At 36.6% G+C, this 13,831-nt stretch overlaps 1 protein-coding gene and 1 long non-coding RNA gene across 4 annotated transcripts in view; one reads left to right on the top strand and one right to left on the bottom strand.

The window, feature by feature from the left end:
• Window positions 1–13,831, bottom strand: part of LOC139966567 (semaphorin-5A-like) — a 142,319-nt gene that overhangs the window by 94,773 nt on the left and 33,715 nt on the right. For all 3 annotated transcript variants that reach the window (XM_071969734.1, XM_071969735.1, XM_071969736.1), the window contains exon 3: window positions 9,282–9,384. In XM_071969734.1, coding sequence (XP_071825835.1) covers window positions 9,282–9,384 — 103 coding nt within the window. The remainder of the gene's footprint in view (window positions 1–9,281; window positions 9,385–13,831) is intronic.
• Window positions 1–13,831, top strand: part of LOC139966568 (uncharacterized) — a 43,717-nt gene that overhangs the window by 22,233 nt on the left and 7,653 nt on the right. Inside the window, exon 2 of the long non-coding RNA XR_011792703.1 lies at window positions 1,458–1,669. This is a non-coding gene — a long non-coding RNA (uncharacterized lncRNA). The remainder of the gene's footprint in view (window positions 1–1,457; window positions 1,670–13,831) is intronic.

The raw sequence follows: 13,831 nt of genomic DNA, 5'->3' as shown, positions 1-13,831 counted from the left end.
TTTGCAGGAAATGCGTTCAAATGTTACCTGTTTTGCTTAATTCGAGAATAACAGACCAAAGTAGAGAACTTTACGTATTTTTTTGAACAAGTATACTACCCAAGGAGATCTATTTCTTTACGTGTGCAGAATTAACTGTTCGCCGGCACGGTTCTTTGCAAATCTGGGTCTAGATTTTTTTCTGCGTAGCCAACCTGAGGATTTGAGATGGCTATGAAGAGTGTATGTTCAGCTGGCATATTCACCAGTCACCCATGTAGATGATGGAGCGGTCTAGTAATCCCAAAATTGTAGTGTGCATGCACACTACAATCACTAACCCCTCATTTATCAAGAGAACATGTATGTACAGCACCCTGGAATTTCCGAAATTTGAATTTTTTTTCGTTGCTTTGAACACTTTGTAACAGTCAGGCAGAAAGTTGCACCGTCAGTGCCCATTTCAAAATGAAAAAATTATAATCAAATGTGCCACGTTCTTCCTGAAACACTACATCCACCCTTTGTAATGTATCAAGTTATGCCATGCCTCGTCCCTCACCAAGAGGAACGAAATAGTGAGATTTAAAAAAACAGACACATTTACTGGTCAGTTCAGAGATGAGCAATAAAGTATTCCTAGCTGGTTTTTTCCCTCTTGTCAGCCTTTTTACTTGCTTTTAATCTCCCTTTTAGTTCCACATAGAAAATGAAATGAAAGTGTCATTGCAGAACTAGTGTAATCAGATACGTACGAAAAAAATTCTTGATATGCTTTTATAGATAAAAGAATGTAAAATGGGGCACGTGTATGTAACTCGTTTTCATTAATCTGTCCAAACTCTATCTCACATTGGTTTCTTCCGTGTTTTTTCATAAAGGAACGCTGTAACAAAGCTTTAGTTTGCCGATATATTCACATTTGAGACATTGCCTCAAAAGACTTATCAACATGTCACAGTAACTCAATTAATACATTATAAATACCTTTGTGAATTAAAATTGCCATATTTAAAAAAAAAACTAACCAGGCAACATACAGAAGAGAACAGCATAGCAACCATGCAGCAGCACCAAATTTGCTAAACATATTTTAACAAAATACTAATTTATGGATGAATAATGACTTGCTCAAAATCAATACTCGGTAATGTCTTCGTTGCAAATGCATTTATAACATTGCTACAGAAGAGTACAGCTTCCATGTACTTTATACACTGCAGTACTGTACCTTTTTACACACGCTACACTATTAAAAGCAATATTGGAAAATGACAATTTTTTTCCTATTTTTTTCCCTTTTTATTCCTTTCCTTTTTCTCCTTTTTTTGTTTTTGGCTTTTCTTATTCGTATAATTTATTCCTTTTGAAGCATTATGATTTGTTCTACTAGAACACTTATTGACAGAATTGTAATCAAAGCATAAATAATTTGACACCACTATTCATCTTGATATTTCTGTCTCATCCTGACATAGAATCTTCATCATCCTTGGAAGCTAATCAAGCAATAAGACTGCATCCCTAGTACAAAGGAGCAGAGAGAGAAGAGAGATGGAGAGAGATTCGTGGACTATTGACGAGCAGCGACTTCATGTAGATACAGAATTAAGTGACGATATGAAAAGAGATATATACTCTGATCTTCGATGAAGAAATCTAATCCTTGATTTTCCAATATTAATATAGGGTAAGGATTGCCTTGGCAGTTACCGCTTCCCATAGCTTATAAAGGCAGGTAAACTTGTCATTTCGTAAAGCAAACATTTATTGAGTATGTATATACACAATGGAAATCCAACCCTGCATTTGTGAGGATCCTACATAGATGCAACATGGCAAGTGGCTGGATTCCTAGCATTCACTTATCAATTTTCTTAGAGGCATGATTGCCTTATGGCGCCTCACCTTATCCTAACAATAATCAGACACTCTCTGGTGTTTTATCATCTCCACTATCGCTGACATCGAGTGTGATCCTAACAACCGAGGGGAACCTGACAGCTAATTGGATTCAATTACACAATGTACATATCTTCTCAATTGTTTGTTGCCAAAAGTTCTCGATTTTAATCGGGGTCATAATTGGATTTCTTGGATGTCTTACTAATTTGAATATTTTGTGTTGTTCAGTAGTTCGACCCATACTGCTGTTGGCATAACAACACTCACACTTGTAAATTCAAGCTCCCAATTACGACCTCCCCCGTTTCCATCCCCTTCTCCTTCCCTAAATAAACTGTTTCTCCACAGCATCTGGATTGTATCCACTCTTTACAGAGTAGAGATAATCCTGTACATGTGTAAATTTCAAACACTGACTGATTCATCTTCGTCATAATAATTGCCTAATGAAAAGTATCACCTGCATTTTTGAAAACTGTACCGGTGGGATCCAGTTTGTAATCATATAGCAAGGCCCCATGTCAGACAGCTGAAAACTTGCAGGGGGACTATTTATTACTGGACATACAGTATCCTCAAACAGCAAAGCATTTCCAACAATACTATCTGCACACTGAGCAATAAACCCACAAGTTAATTGGCCATGGTAATAACATGTAGATTGTAGATGACAGTTTAATGGGTCTCACATATAGCAAATATAACCAAATCTGCTATAAAGCAAAGCCAAAGATGTATCACATACAAAGCAACAGTGTCGTCAATATTTTAACATACATATATATATATATAAATATATATATATAGTAAGTAATTATTAATAAGAGATGTGAAAAGTTGCTACTTAAAATTGTAAACGATAAGCATCAAAAGAGGAGGAGTCTGAGGGTGTAGTGATCGAAGATGCCTGAAAGTTGCCAAACATCGACATTTGGCCAGCTTGCCTATCATTCTCCATTAATCAAATCTGTCAACTTCACCAACTTAAGAGGCCTATATAAACGCCTACCGTTTTCCGTGCACACAGATGAACGTTACACGATCTCCTCATATTTAGGTGTAACAACAGATATCCCGTGTCCCTTAAGAGAGACACAGACCCTGGGCGAAGACCAAGGACTGCAACTGATTCATGTTATACTACTTAAAGGATAGAGTGATTTCTTAATAGGTCATGAGTCAACAGATGGAATGTTACAATCTCAGCGGAGAGGCAAAATACGACTAATAATATTTTAATATTATTTAGTGCACATTCTTTACAGCTGGAAAAGAACGTAAGGAGGATCTAGCAGATTATCAAGGTTCAGATTTTACCACTAAAATATGCTAACATGATTTGGATCTATAGGTATACATCTTGTAGAATCAAAGAGTGCTGATAGAGCATAAAATTTGTACACTACTTCTGTTGACTTCATGTGCTTTATACCACACATTCTTTACAGCTAGATAACAATAGGAATACAATCTAGCAGATTATCAAGCTTCAGTTCTTACCACTAAATTATGCAAAAAAGATCAAGAATGATGGATATCACATTGTTAAACTTAGAGCAGCTTCTTTGATAGCTATGATCGTCATTGGTCTAGCATGAAATTCACTACTGTGTTTGTGACTAAACATCCCCGAAACTTCCCAGTGTGCTCAGGGTAACTGAAATAAATCCTGAATAAGTTCTTTTTGTCAAAAAGAAGTTTGGGTGCAATTCAGATGTGTGATGGTGTTTCATGGTAAAGGTTTCACTCCATTGGTTTCAGTTTTTTTTTCTCTTTAAAACATCTGATTAGTTGCCATTCCCAAAAAGTTTGACAAAACATATGAAACAGCATGAAAATTTGTTTGCACTTAAATAAGTGCCGGTAGAGAATATGAAATACAGACTAGAACCTCCAACTGATACTGTAAATGTGTCAAACTCAAAGTCATCCATTAGTTACATATTTATACTAATCAACCTGAAAGAAAAGCAGAGTCTAGATTGTCAAGTCTGTGAACGAACAGTTGAAAAGTTCACTCAAAATATCACAATTCACTATACCGACTGAACCTGCTTTACAGCAGTGAGTCGAGTCGAGAACAAGGTTCAGGAGGGACAAACTGCAATTCTTAAAATAATTGTTGAAAGCATTCTCAACTCCACTGTCAGTATGATGGTGCAAGCAACAGGACAAATCATTCCATGTGTTCACAGCAATATCAGGAAAGAGGGTTTTAAGAACATTTAATCTGCTACAAACTGCAATTTGAGACAATGATCGCTAGTATTCCTTTCATTGAGAGAAATAAAAAAGGCTGAAGATATCACAAAATTGAAAAGTTTCCAGAGCCACGGACAAACCGGAATTAAAATCCCCTCTCAGCCGTCTAGCTGCTTGCTAACAAGGTGAGTTTGAGAAAGTTCAAGCCTCTTGTGGTATGTATTAATATCCTTCAGTTTGTAGAGGCCAAGGGAGAATGCCTTAGAAAGTCCCTCAACATCCTTGATTTTTGCACAGCTATTAGATGATTACAGTTTTAATGTTACTAGTAAAGGAGAGATCATAGTGGAAAGGTTGTACAAAGGTTGTACAAAGGTGGCCAAAGAATCTTTGACAGATTGTATTTTAGTTATAGGCCTACTATAAAAACAAGCTTGAAGAGTTGTGTTTCCATGGTAACTGCTTTGACACAAAATATTAAGTTACATCAAGAATGAAAAGTCTGAAGTTGCTTTTGTCTCAATCTTGTTTGCTTTCCCAGTTTAAGTAGCATTTAAATTGAAGAATGTCTCTTCGGAAAACAACAATTGAGTGTCGATATGTCATAGTGCATAGAAAATGCAGTAGGTAATGGTAAAGGTACAGAAATGGGTAGGTAATGTTTATTGATACATATGTAGCCAAATATTTTCAAAAATGTTTACATTTACAATGTCTGAAATGCACCATTAGGCCAAGGTTATGAAGAAGTCATGTTATCCCTTCCCCCCCCCTCACATGTATTTTTATTATTAAATCCATTACTTGATAAAACATTCACATGATCTTTGAGGTCAGTGTCAAAGGTTACCAGACAGGATATGTTGTGAGGTGACAGGTATGTATTAAGGAAAGTAAATAGAACATTAAAATGAAGTCATATTCATTTCTACTTTGTCTTGTAACTGGTCAACTCAATTGGCAATGACCATCTCATTATGCACAATTTAAACATGCATCAACATATATTTGGAATTTTCATCATACTCTCCATTCTTCCCCCCCCCTCCCCCCTTCTTTTCTTTAAATTTAACCATTACACGTACATTCAATCTATATCTACAGCTATCACATACAGCTGCTTGCATAACCATCTTAAGAGTATCACTTGTAACAAAATATATGTACTGTACACATGCATATACGTCAGTGAAGGTAAAAATCTATCAGTAACATTGACGAATCATTACATCATATGGGAATGAAGAGTCACAATGGGCTATAAATGAAGACTTTTATGATACAAGATTAATGGGTTATGGATGGTACTTTCAAATCTTCAAAGCTTTCATTCAAGGTTTTCTTAATCCTTATAAAGTTCACAGAGATATATCAGAGAGAAATAAGAACTACACTTGTCTGTGTATATACTTCTAATTCAATATTAGCTTTCAAGAGCTGTATCTTAAATGGATGCTTATCTTCATAAATACTAATTTATTCCATCGCTGTAAATCTCGGCAATCTCGAGCGAATCTGTGATGTTTATTAAAAGGGATGCAATCGCCAGTTTATTTGGAATTAAATCGCTTCTAGCTTGAGGTAATATGAATATTGACTACAGAGTCGTGATAGTTTATGTACAGTACGTGTATATAGCAGCTACTTGAAGATTCAAAGAAGTCAGGTTAAAATTTATTCAACAGTAATCTGCTCAACTTGGCAAAATAAATGTTACATACTATAAACCTATACTGTAAAATCCTTTTACACTTTATTTTGTTAAAATCACTGTATTGTATTATGGTTTCATTCTTCATCTGTGAATTGAAAGTTTTCTTGCTGTGCTTCTAGTAGGAATATCCGATGTACACTCTTGATCCACGGACCCCATCTCTACTTTTCCCTACACCCCCCCTCCCCTCAGTTGTTCAAAATCTGATAACAGATGGCAGAGTTGCCAACAGTTACCAATCAAAAAGATGGCTATCTGTCAAAATAATTCAAAGTGATGATTGCCAAAAGCTCTTACAAAGTATTTCCCCAAGAGTTTTGCCAATTGCTATAAATGAATTTACAAGCCATAAACTGCCCTTGACAACTGGTGAAGTTTTATCTTCAATTAGTTTAACAGCATTTTGCATGTGATGAAGCCAGGTGGTAATACAATCAAAATTTAACATTGAAGAAATTATATAGCTTGCCTTTTCCAAACTCTTGTGGTATATTGATCGAGTATCGGTATACCATGAAACTCGGAAAATGTCACGTTTGTTTTGGCCTCGTTCGAAAGTAAACCACTTGAGAGGCTTGATTCTGTATGATTACACGGCCATTGGCCATATCACAACTCTCAAGGGCTATGGATTTACTTATGGTCCACAATTGAACAGTTGTTGTTGTTATCAATCCAAACCAAGTAAAACTTTCCATTTCCTTTCAATTTTGTTTTTTTTCACAACTCTACAAGTGACGTCAAAGGCAACATCTACCAATGATCTTGATTTGACATCCTCTTCCCTCCTGACACACTCTCCCAACACCCTCACCAACAACCCCCTGCCCCATCCCACATACCTTCAACCTCTACCAAAATGTGAACGTGTGCAGTTGTACCTGTCTGTGGAAGACAGGTTGACCACAGATATTGTAAAAGTCTTTGTACAAAAGCACTTCTCTAGATACCAAAGTGTACTATTTTGTTTGTTTGTTGTAGCTATAGAAGAACTTGCCCTTAGGCAAACTTGTTTAGAATTTTTTTTTTCGGGGTTTTATTTTTTATTTAATCTCACACAGATATTTCTGAACCAAACAAAAATTTTTTTTTTTTTTTATCAAAGTCACCACTAATGAAACACCAATAGGAAAAGCTGCATGTACAGTAATGGCAAATTACATGATACGTGTATAAGCAAGCAAATAAATAAACTACAGAACCTGCTTTCTACAGGCCCTGTGGCTTGCATAAGCAAGATTAAATCTTTGTAAAACCATCGCATATTTGCAGTTTTGCGGTTTATTGGAGATAGTTAATGCTTTGGTTGACAAGGAATACATCAAGCATGCAATATATATTTAAGTTACTGTGTGAGGTATGTGTATGATTTAACAGCAACCTACATGCACTCTAACTTTGCTATACAGTAGATCAAATAGCAATATGCACTAAGTTGTCACTTCTATAGATGTGAAGGCAAAATGTTGCTTTAAATCAAACCCAAACAAATTCTGTTTTGGTAAACAGATACTGTATTTTTAAGATGATGCTAAATCACATCAAATAAAGGGCCATAGCACTATTTTTAGCTACTCTTCAAGTTATTGCTTGTGGAGTATATTTTATAAACGGACAGCTTCTTGCAATCCGAATTTATCTACATCTTTTGTTGATAGAAAGGTTTGAAAATGGTAACTCTGTGCATCTGACACCCTACAATCCCTGACTGCAGATGACTAGAACCAACTTTCTGAAAGTTGAAGTTTCTTTCCTCCTTGCCATACAGATGTCTAGCCGCTACAAGGCATCATATTTTCATCTACTCCAAGCATTTGCTAAAACACGAAGTCAACTCTTTCCGGTATTGTTTTCTCTGTTTAGTGCACTGATTGCATTTAGTAGGTGAAAAAAAGGTGTGTCATTGAGTGTAAATGTCAAAGTTCTTTGATACTACACCAGTCAAGGTTAAGCAAATCTCACAACTGTACTCTTTAAGAAATGCCTTAAGGCCATATAAAAGGCAGGTAGAATATCAGTTTTATACTCTTTGAATTTTTGTAATAAGTTAACAACTGTTTTGGCAAGTTTGAAAGCTTTGTAACAGTCGCAAAAGTTGTGAAAATAGGAAGAGGAATACAATGGACTGAGACGAAAATATATAAAGCAAATAAATTCAATTAGTTTATCGAAGGATGTTAATTATGTTAAGAATGTTCTGGGAAAGGGGCTTGTCATAAAATATCTCTGGTCAGGCCTTGACGAGTATGAAGGCTTTTGTTGCCAACCTTCCAACATTTAATATACCAACATTTTTCAACACTGTACTGTGCAGTAGACTAATGGTAATCCCTTGCACAATTGGAGACTGACGACAAGGTCATATACGTTTAGAAGCATACATTCTTGCCACCAGTGGCGGAGCTAGGGGTATTGGTCAGGAGCGAGAATAGTCTGTAGGGGCGCTTTTGACACTATCTAAGCGGAGAGCCACCACAGGTTGGCGCGTAGCGTACAGAAATTTATTGAGTAAAGATACTCCCTAGATCGCCGGAAATGACCCTTTCCGGGCCTAGCTAATTTGCAGATAAACGAAGAATAAATAGGTGTCATCGCCAAATTACACCAACAAAATGTGACAAATGTCAATAGGTAGATAAGAGCGCAATAAAAAAGTCAATAATCGCGAATAAGTAAAAAGTGGTAAAGAGCTGAAAAGAGCGCCAGCAGTCCATTTGAGTTCGTCAGGGGGGGCATCCACCCCCCCCCCCCTGACTGTATGGATGCTCCGCCACTGCTTGCCACCACATTTCCACTTAAATGTACTGATAAAGAATAAGGTGGTTTTTGGGCAGAGCACTTCCAGAACTTACCAGATTTGGTAATTAAGATCAACATACTTACCTGTCTCCACACAACACATACAATAGTATACTGTGCAATAAAGTGGGAAAACCACTTGATATGGACATACCCAAAAAAGGAAATGATACTTATCGGGAGGCTGACGGGCAGTTCTCTCCTGAATTTCTGACTTTTTAAGTCGCAAAATACGGAAGAATGGTTGTGAACAGCCAAGATACATGAAGATCTTAACAGCTCTTTAATAGAGCACACAACTGCACACTTAGTTGGAAGATGAGAAGCCTGTAGGATGCCCAGTCATCATGGCAGGTATGTCTCAAAAGGTTCCCATATTACTCTAGACTCAATAGAGGGAGTTGTGAGCAGACAGTTGAGTGAGGAAGCAAAGCGAATAGGGAGATTTTGAGAAGACATCGATACAGAACTCCCCTCCCCCTCCCCCATTATATCCCCTCCCTCACATACTATGCACTTATACACCCTTCTACCACGACCACATTTCATGATGTGGAACAAACTGATGGGAAGAGAAAGGAAGATAACAGGAAGGCATCAGCTAAAACCCATTATTCTTCCCTCTCTGCCACCTCCTCCACCCCTTCCTCCACACCCTCCCTAGCTCTTGTGCTGTACTTACTTTGCACCCACGATAATTTGGTTATTTTCTTCATCGATCACTATCTGCGAATAGTCTGTGGTATCTGGTCTACTATATTCCCCTAGACCATGTCTTTTTAAATCTGTGTGAATAGAAAGAAAAGAAAAATATAAAACTTCAAGAAATCAGCTTACACATGGCCAACTTGCAAACTACAATCGAGGAATATGGCAAAACGATACCTATACAAAATATAGATTCAGTGAAGGTGCAAAAGGAGATAGGAAAATCTTCAAGCATGAAAACTTGGAAATATAAAAAGATATTAATATTAGACTTAGATAGCAAAAACATTTGCTAAAAAGTCAATTTATGGTCACTAATTCTCAGATATCAACAAGCACTTTTACTGCCACCCTCAAATTACTTTGCCTCATTGAGACATTAAATTGTCTAAGTGAATAATCCTCAAAGTATATATGACTCAGAACCGCAAGGAAATTTGTACTTTTGAAGAATTTTTAGCAATTTTTAACAGGCTAAAATTTGTGGTTAGTACTGATGACCTTTAAGGCAGTGCTATTCTATTGGTGACAATAATGAATTACTAATAAGTCAAAAATGTTGGAATTGTTTAGATTTGCTGTGATTATTATAACCATCAAATGTTGAGAATCAACTGGAATGTATTAATTTGTATACTCTCATTAAGCTTTGTTTTTGGAGACACCTTGCAAATAGTTTCATCATTTGCAATCTAATTTTGAGTAATATGCTCTGTGAGTTTGGTCAAATTTGTCCATCAAATATCCATATCCATACCAACATATCTATTACCTGTAGCCTGTAGGCCTATGCATTGCTCTAGCATTGTGACAAAAATGACACCAGTCTTAACAGCTTTCTTACAGCTTTTATGCTGTGAGCCATTCCTAATCCTAAAAGCCTTTCTTTCCTCCAAACATTGTTAGCCTCTACAAACACATTTCATTTGGAGAGTTCATGTGAAATCAGACACGATCAAAGTCGGGCTTTATTTGATGCCGATCTGATGAGAGTATAGAAGATTATGGGACCTTTTGTCAGTTCTTCCTTTCATTACTGGCATTATTATTATCATATATATGCTCTCTATTCTACATCACGCTCTTGCTATCAACGTGTGATACCTGTTACCTGTATCACTCACAGGTAAGTGATAACTTTCACCAATTTTAACACTCACTTGATAACTTGACCCCTCAGTTTCAGGGATCAAGGCATGTCAACCTATAAAGGAAAGGTGTACTGGAATACACCATGTGTGTCACAAGTTAATTTGTAGAAGCTATCCAAGAAGAACAGGAAGGTGGACACGATGAAGCCTGCTGGGTTGAGTACGGGGTACCCTTGCAAATGGCTTTGTTAACCACGTAAGAGAAGACATACTTAGCAGGCAGGGGATCTTCCTCATCCTCCCCCTCCCCCTCCCCCCCCCTCTTCCGCCATCTCCCTGTCACTATTGAACTGAATAAATGGTACAATTGAGGGCTGAGATTGCATTCTGCTAGATGCTATCGAACAAAAGATTTCTCACAAATATTTTACAGCAATGCACACCATCAAATAAGTTGCTAAATATGAACTTTCAAAGTGAAAAAAAAAGAACGGTGAACTGTTCACTCGCAAAATCTCCGACAGGCACAAATTTGTTAACTTGCTAGTTACGTCAATCAAATGCATTTTCACAGTTCTCATGATGATACACTTGTGCCTGTAGGGTTCTTCATACGACATATATTTATACCTCTGACCTTCTGGTCTTAGCTTCTCTTTGAAAACTTCACACTTATGTCAATAAAAATCACTCCATATTTTCCTACTAATTGGTAACTTTCCTCAATAGAAATGAAAGGATGAATAAAAAAAAACCTTGAAAAAACAATCTTTACAGATAAAATTTTGTCTGACTTGGCAGAAAGAAAAAAATTCTTGGACAAAAGTTACCCTACGGCACATATTATTTAACCAGTTTTGGGCAGGTGCCATTTGGAGAAAAAAAAAACTGAATTTTTAGGAATCTCAGGACTGGTAAATGGTCTTAAAGATGCATTGTACGTAAACAAAACATCAAGACAAATCAATTGGAATGAAATCTCCTTCAGGGGACGTAAAATTTTGTGGTGCATCCTCAAACGTGTGAACTTATACAATGGGATGGCAAGGGCAAATCCCAAATCCTTACATCAGCAGAATTTCTGTTTTGAAGCACTGACAACTGAAAGCAATTAAACAATCAATTAGTTGAATTTTATTGATACAATATATATAAAAAATGAATTTACAAACAAGATGGACAGAAGTACAGGGAATGGATTTAATTTTTTTTTATTTTGTTTAGCAATTTGATAGCAAAATTAAAATACTTAACTCTAAACACAATTTCACAAAGATTATGCATTAAAGTATGCAAAGGGAAAGATTGTTCTTTGATACTTAGATGTAGAAATGTGCCTTAAGATAACATCTGACAAAAAAGTTGTTACGAGTGGGTAATGTACATGTCACTTCATGCTATTCACAGATTATAAACTCACATTGTATATTGGAAAAATCTGGAGGAAATTATATTATCTGTCTTTAAGTTTATCACATTTTGATGTTCAACTTTAATAACCACTTGAAATGTAGCAGGTTTGATATCTTCTACATGATCTTTCATTTGAGAATATGCAAACAAACTAGTTAAGGTTCGCTTAGGCCTACTGATGAGATAAGTGTAGAAGTCACAATTTTGTATAAGTAAGATCATGGACGTTTAGGTCGAGAAGATTCGAGGGGAACCAATTATGAAATGAAAAGTGTTACATGATGAAATTGTTCCTCTATTCCACAATCCGGATAATTTTCATTTCAGATGATATTTGCCTTATAGTAGCCACCGAGGGGGCAATATATATGGAGGTATGACATGGACCTACTTTTTGCGGGCATTGTTGAAATATTTGCCCCTCAATAAATAAAATAAATAATCAAATTGATGCACAGATTTCTAACACCTTGGGCACCTTTGTTGATAATAAAGTGGACAATTGTAGCCAGCTGGATCAGAGCCTCTTCTTAACCTACTTCGAACTGAACTGACCGATACTAGCTTAGATATACTGGTGGTGTAATTTCATTTGCTGAGCAAAAATGAACGAGGCAAAACTGGCTTTCATCATCTTGGGTATAAACGTTGCTCAGGAGTGCTCCAGGAGGTAGTAACCTGAAAATAACATTGGCGCAACTGTTAAAGGGATCGCTGCCAACTGTATGCTGGACTATACGAAACTGCCCATTTATAACACAGTGTATGGCACTGCATGTACATCACACAGCAAACAATGAGAGGGTGACTTTAGGCAGAATTATTTAGTCTAGGATATGTTATAGACCAAGGGGGTGGGGGGGAAGGGGTGGGGGAAAGAACGAAATTTAGTGAGTGGTAATGTTTATATAGCTGTTCAAATTTTTCTAGATACTCATCTTTAAAATAAGCTAAAAACTCAGGAATGCTCATTTGAGGCTCGCTCCATTGATGATGACATTGTCTCCTCAGTGCAGGCATAAATGTTATTTGAGGTCGTAAAAGTCTTGTATTTTCCCAGAGATTTTCTGGCTGAGGAACAGACCTAATGGTCCCTGTGTTTTAACTGTAGTCCAGCCACTTTCATTGAAGACCCAAAGATGTTTAAAGGGTCATTTCACAAAAATTAAAAGAAAGTAATGTAATAACAACCTGAAGTGTTTTCTAACGGTCAACAAAATTTAAAATATAATTTTACGCCTGGATTTATCCTTCAAAGGATGACTTTTTCCACACAAAAAATGAACATAACATTAGCCTCCTATTTTATAAAAAAATCAAAATGTCCAAACTTCAATACCTCTACAATTTCACATGAAAACAATGGCACTCAAAGTAACTAACCCTGAATCCACTCGATAAACACGTTTGACGTTACGATTACCTTGCATCAGCTGGAACACTTCCAATCAACACCAATACTAGAGACAATGATGGGCTTCTGAGCAAGTCTTAGGGGAAATAATGTTTACAGATTCTCTCTCTTTAAAATCAAAACCAACCCTTAACAATCTTACTCTAATGTCACCCTGCAGGCTACCCAGACTGCTGTTCTGGTCACCCAGATACAGATGCAGATCCCTAGAAAATGAGAAATGTGATGGCATTTAGAGGGTTTTTCTTTTGCTTATTTTGTTGTTGAGCATTGACAGGTGTTTGACTTGTAGACAAATCAGAGTAAGCACACCCCTTGGCAATCACGTCCCCTCTCAGATCTATAGGAAACTCGACACTGTAATATGGGCGCCTGTGTCATAGCGGAATCCAGTCGGCTCTCTTTTCTTAAAACTTTTTTATCAATTGTTACAGCAATCTTATCCATCTCAAGGAAAATAAAGCAACAGAGGAACCATGGATAAAAACTAACAAAATAAGATTTTCCTTCTAGTCTTAAGTAAGATATAATTTAAGTTGAAATAAAGAGTCAAAGTAAAAGTAGGTCATGTGTCTTTCTTCAGAAAGCGGCGAGCTTCCTCAAATC

The sequence above is a fragment of the Apostichopus japonicus genome, chromosome 4, assembly GCF_037975245.1.
Source record: "Apostichopus japonicus isolate 1M-3 chromosome 4, ASM3797524v1, whole genome shotgun sequence".
Taxonomy (NCBI): domain Eukaryota; kingdom Metazoa; phylum Echinodermata; class Holothuroidea; order Aspidochirotida; family Stichopodidae; genus Apostichopus; species Apostichopus japonicus.
The sequence above is the reverse complement of the archived record's forward strand: the minus strand, read 5'-3'. Positions and strand labels throughout refer to the sequence as shown.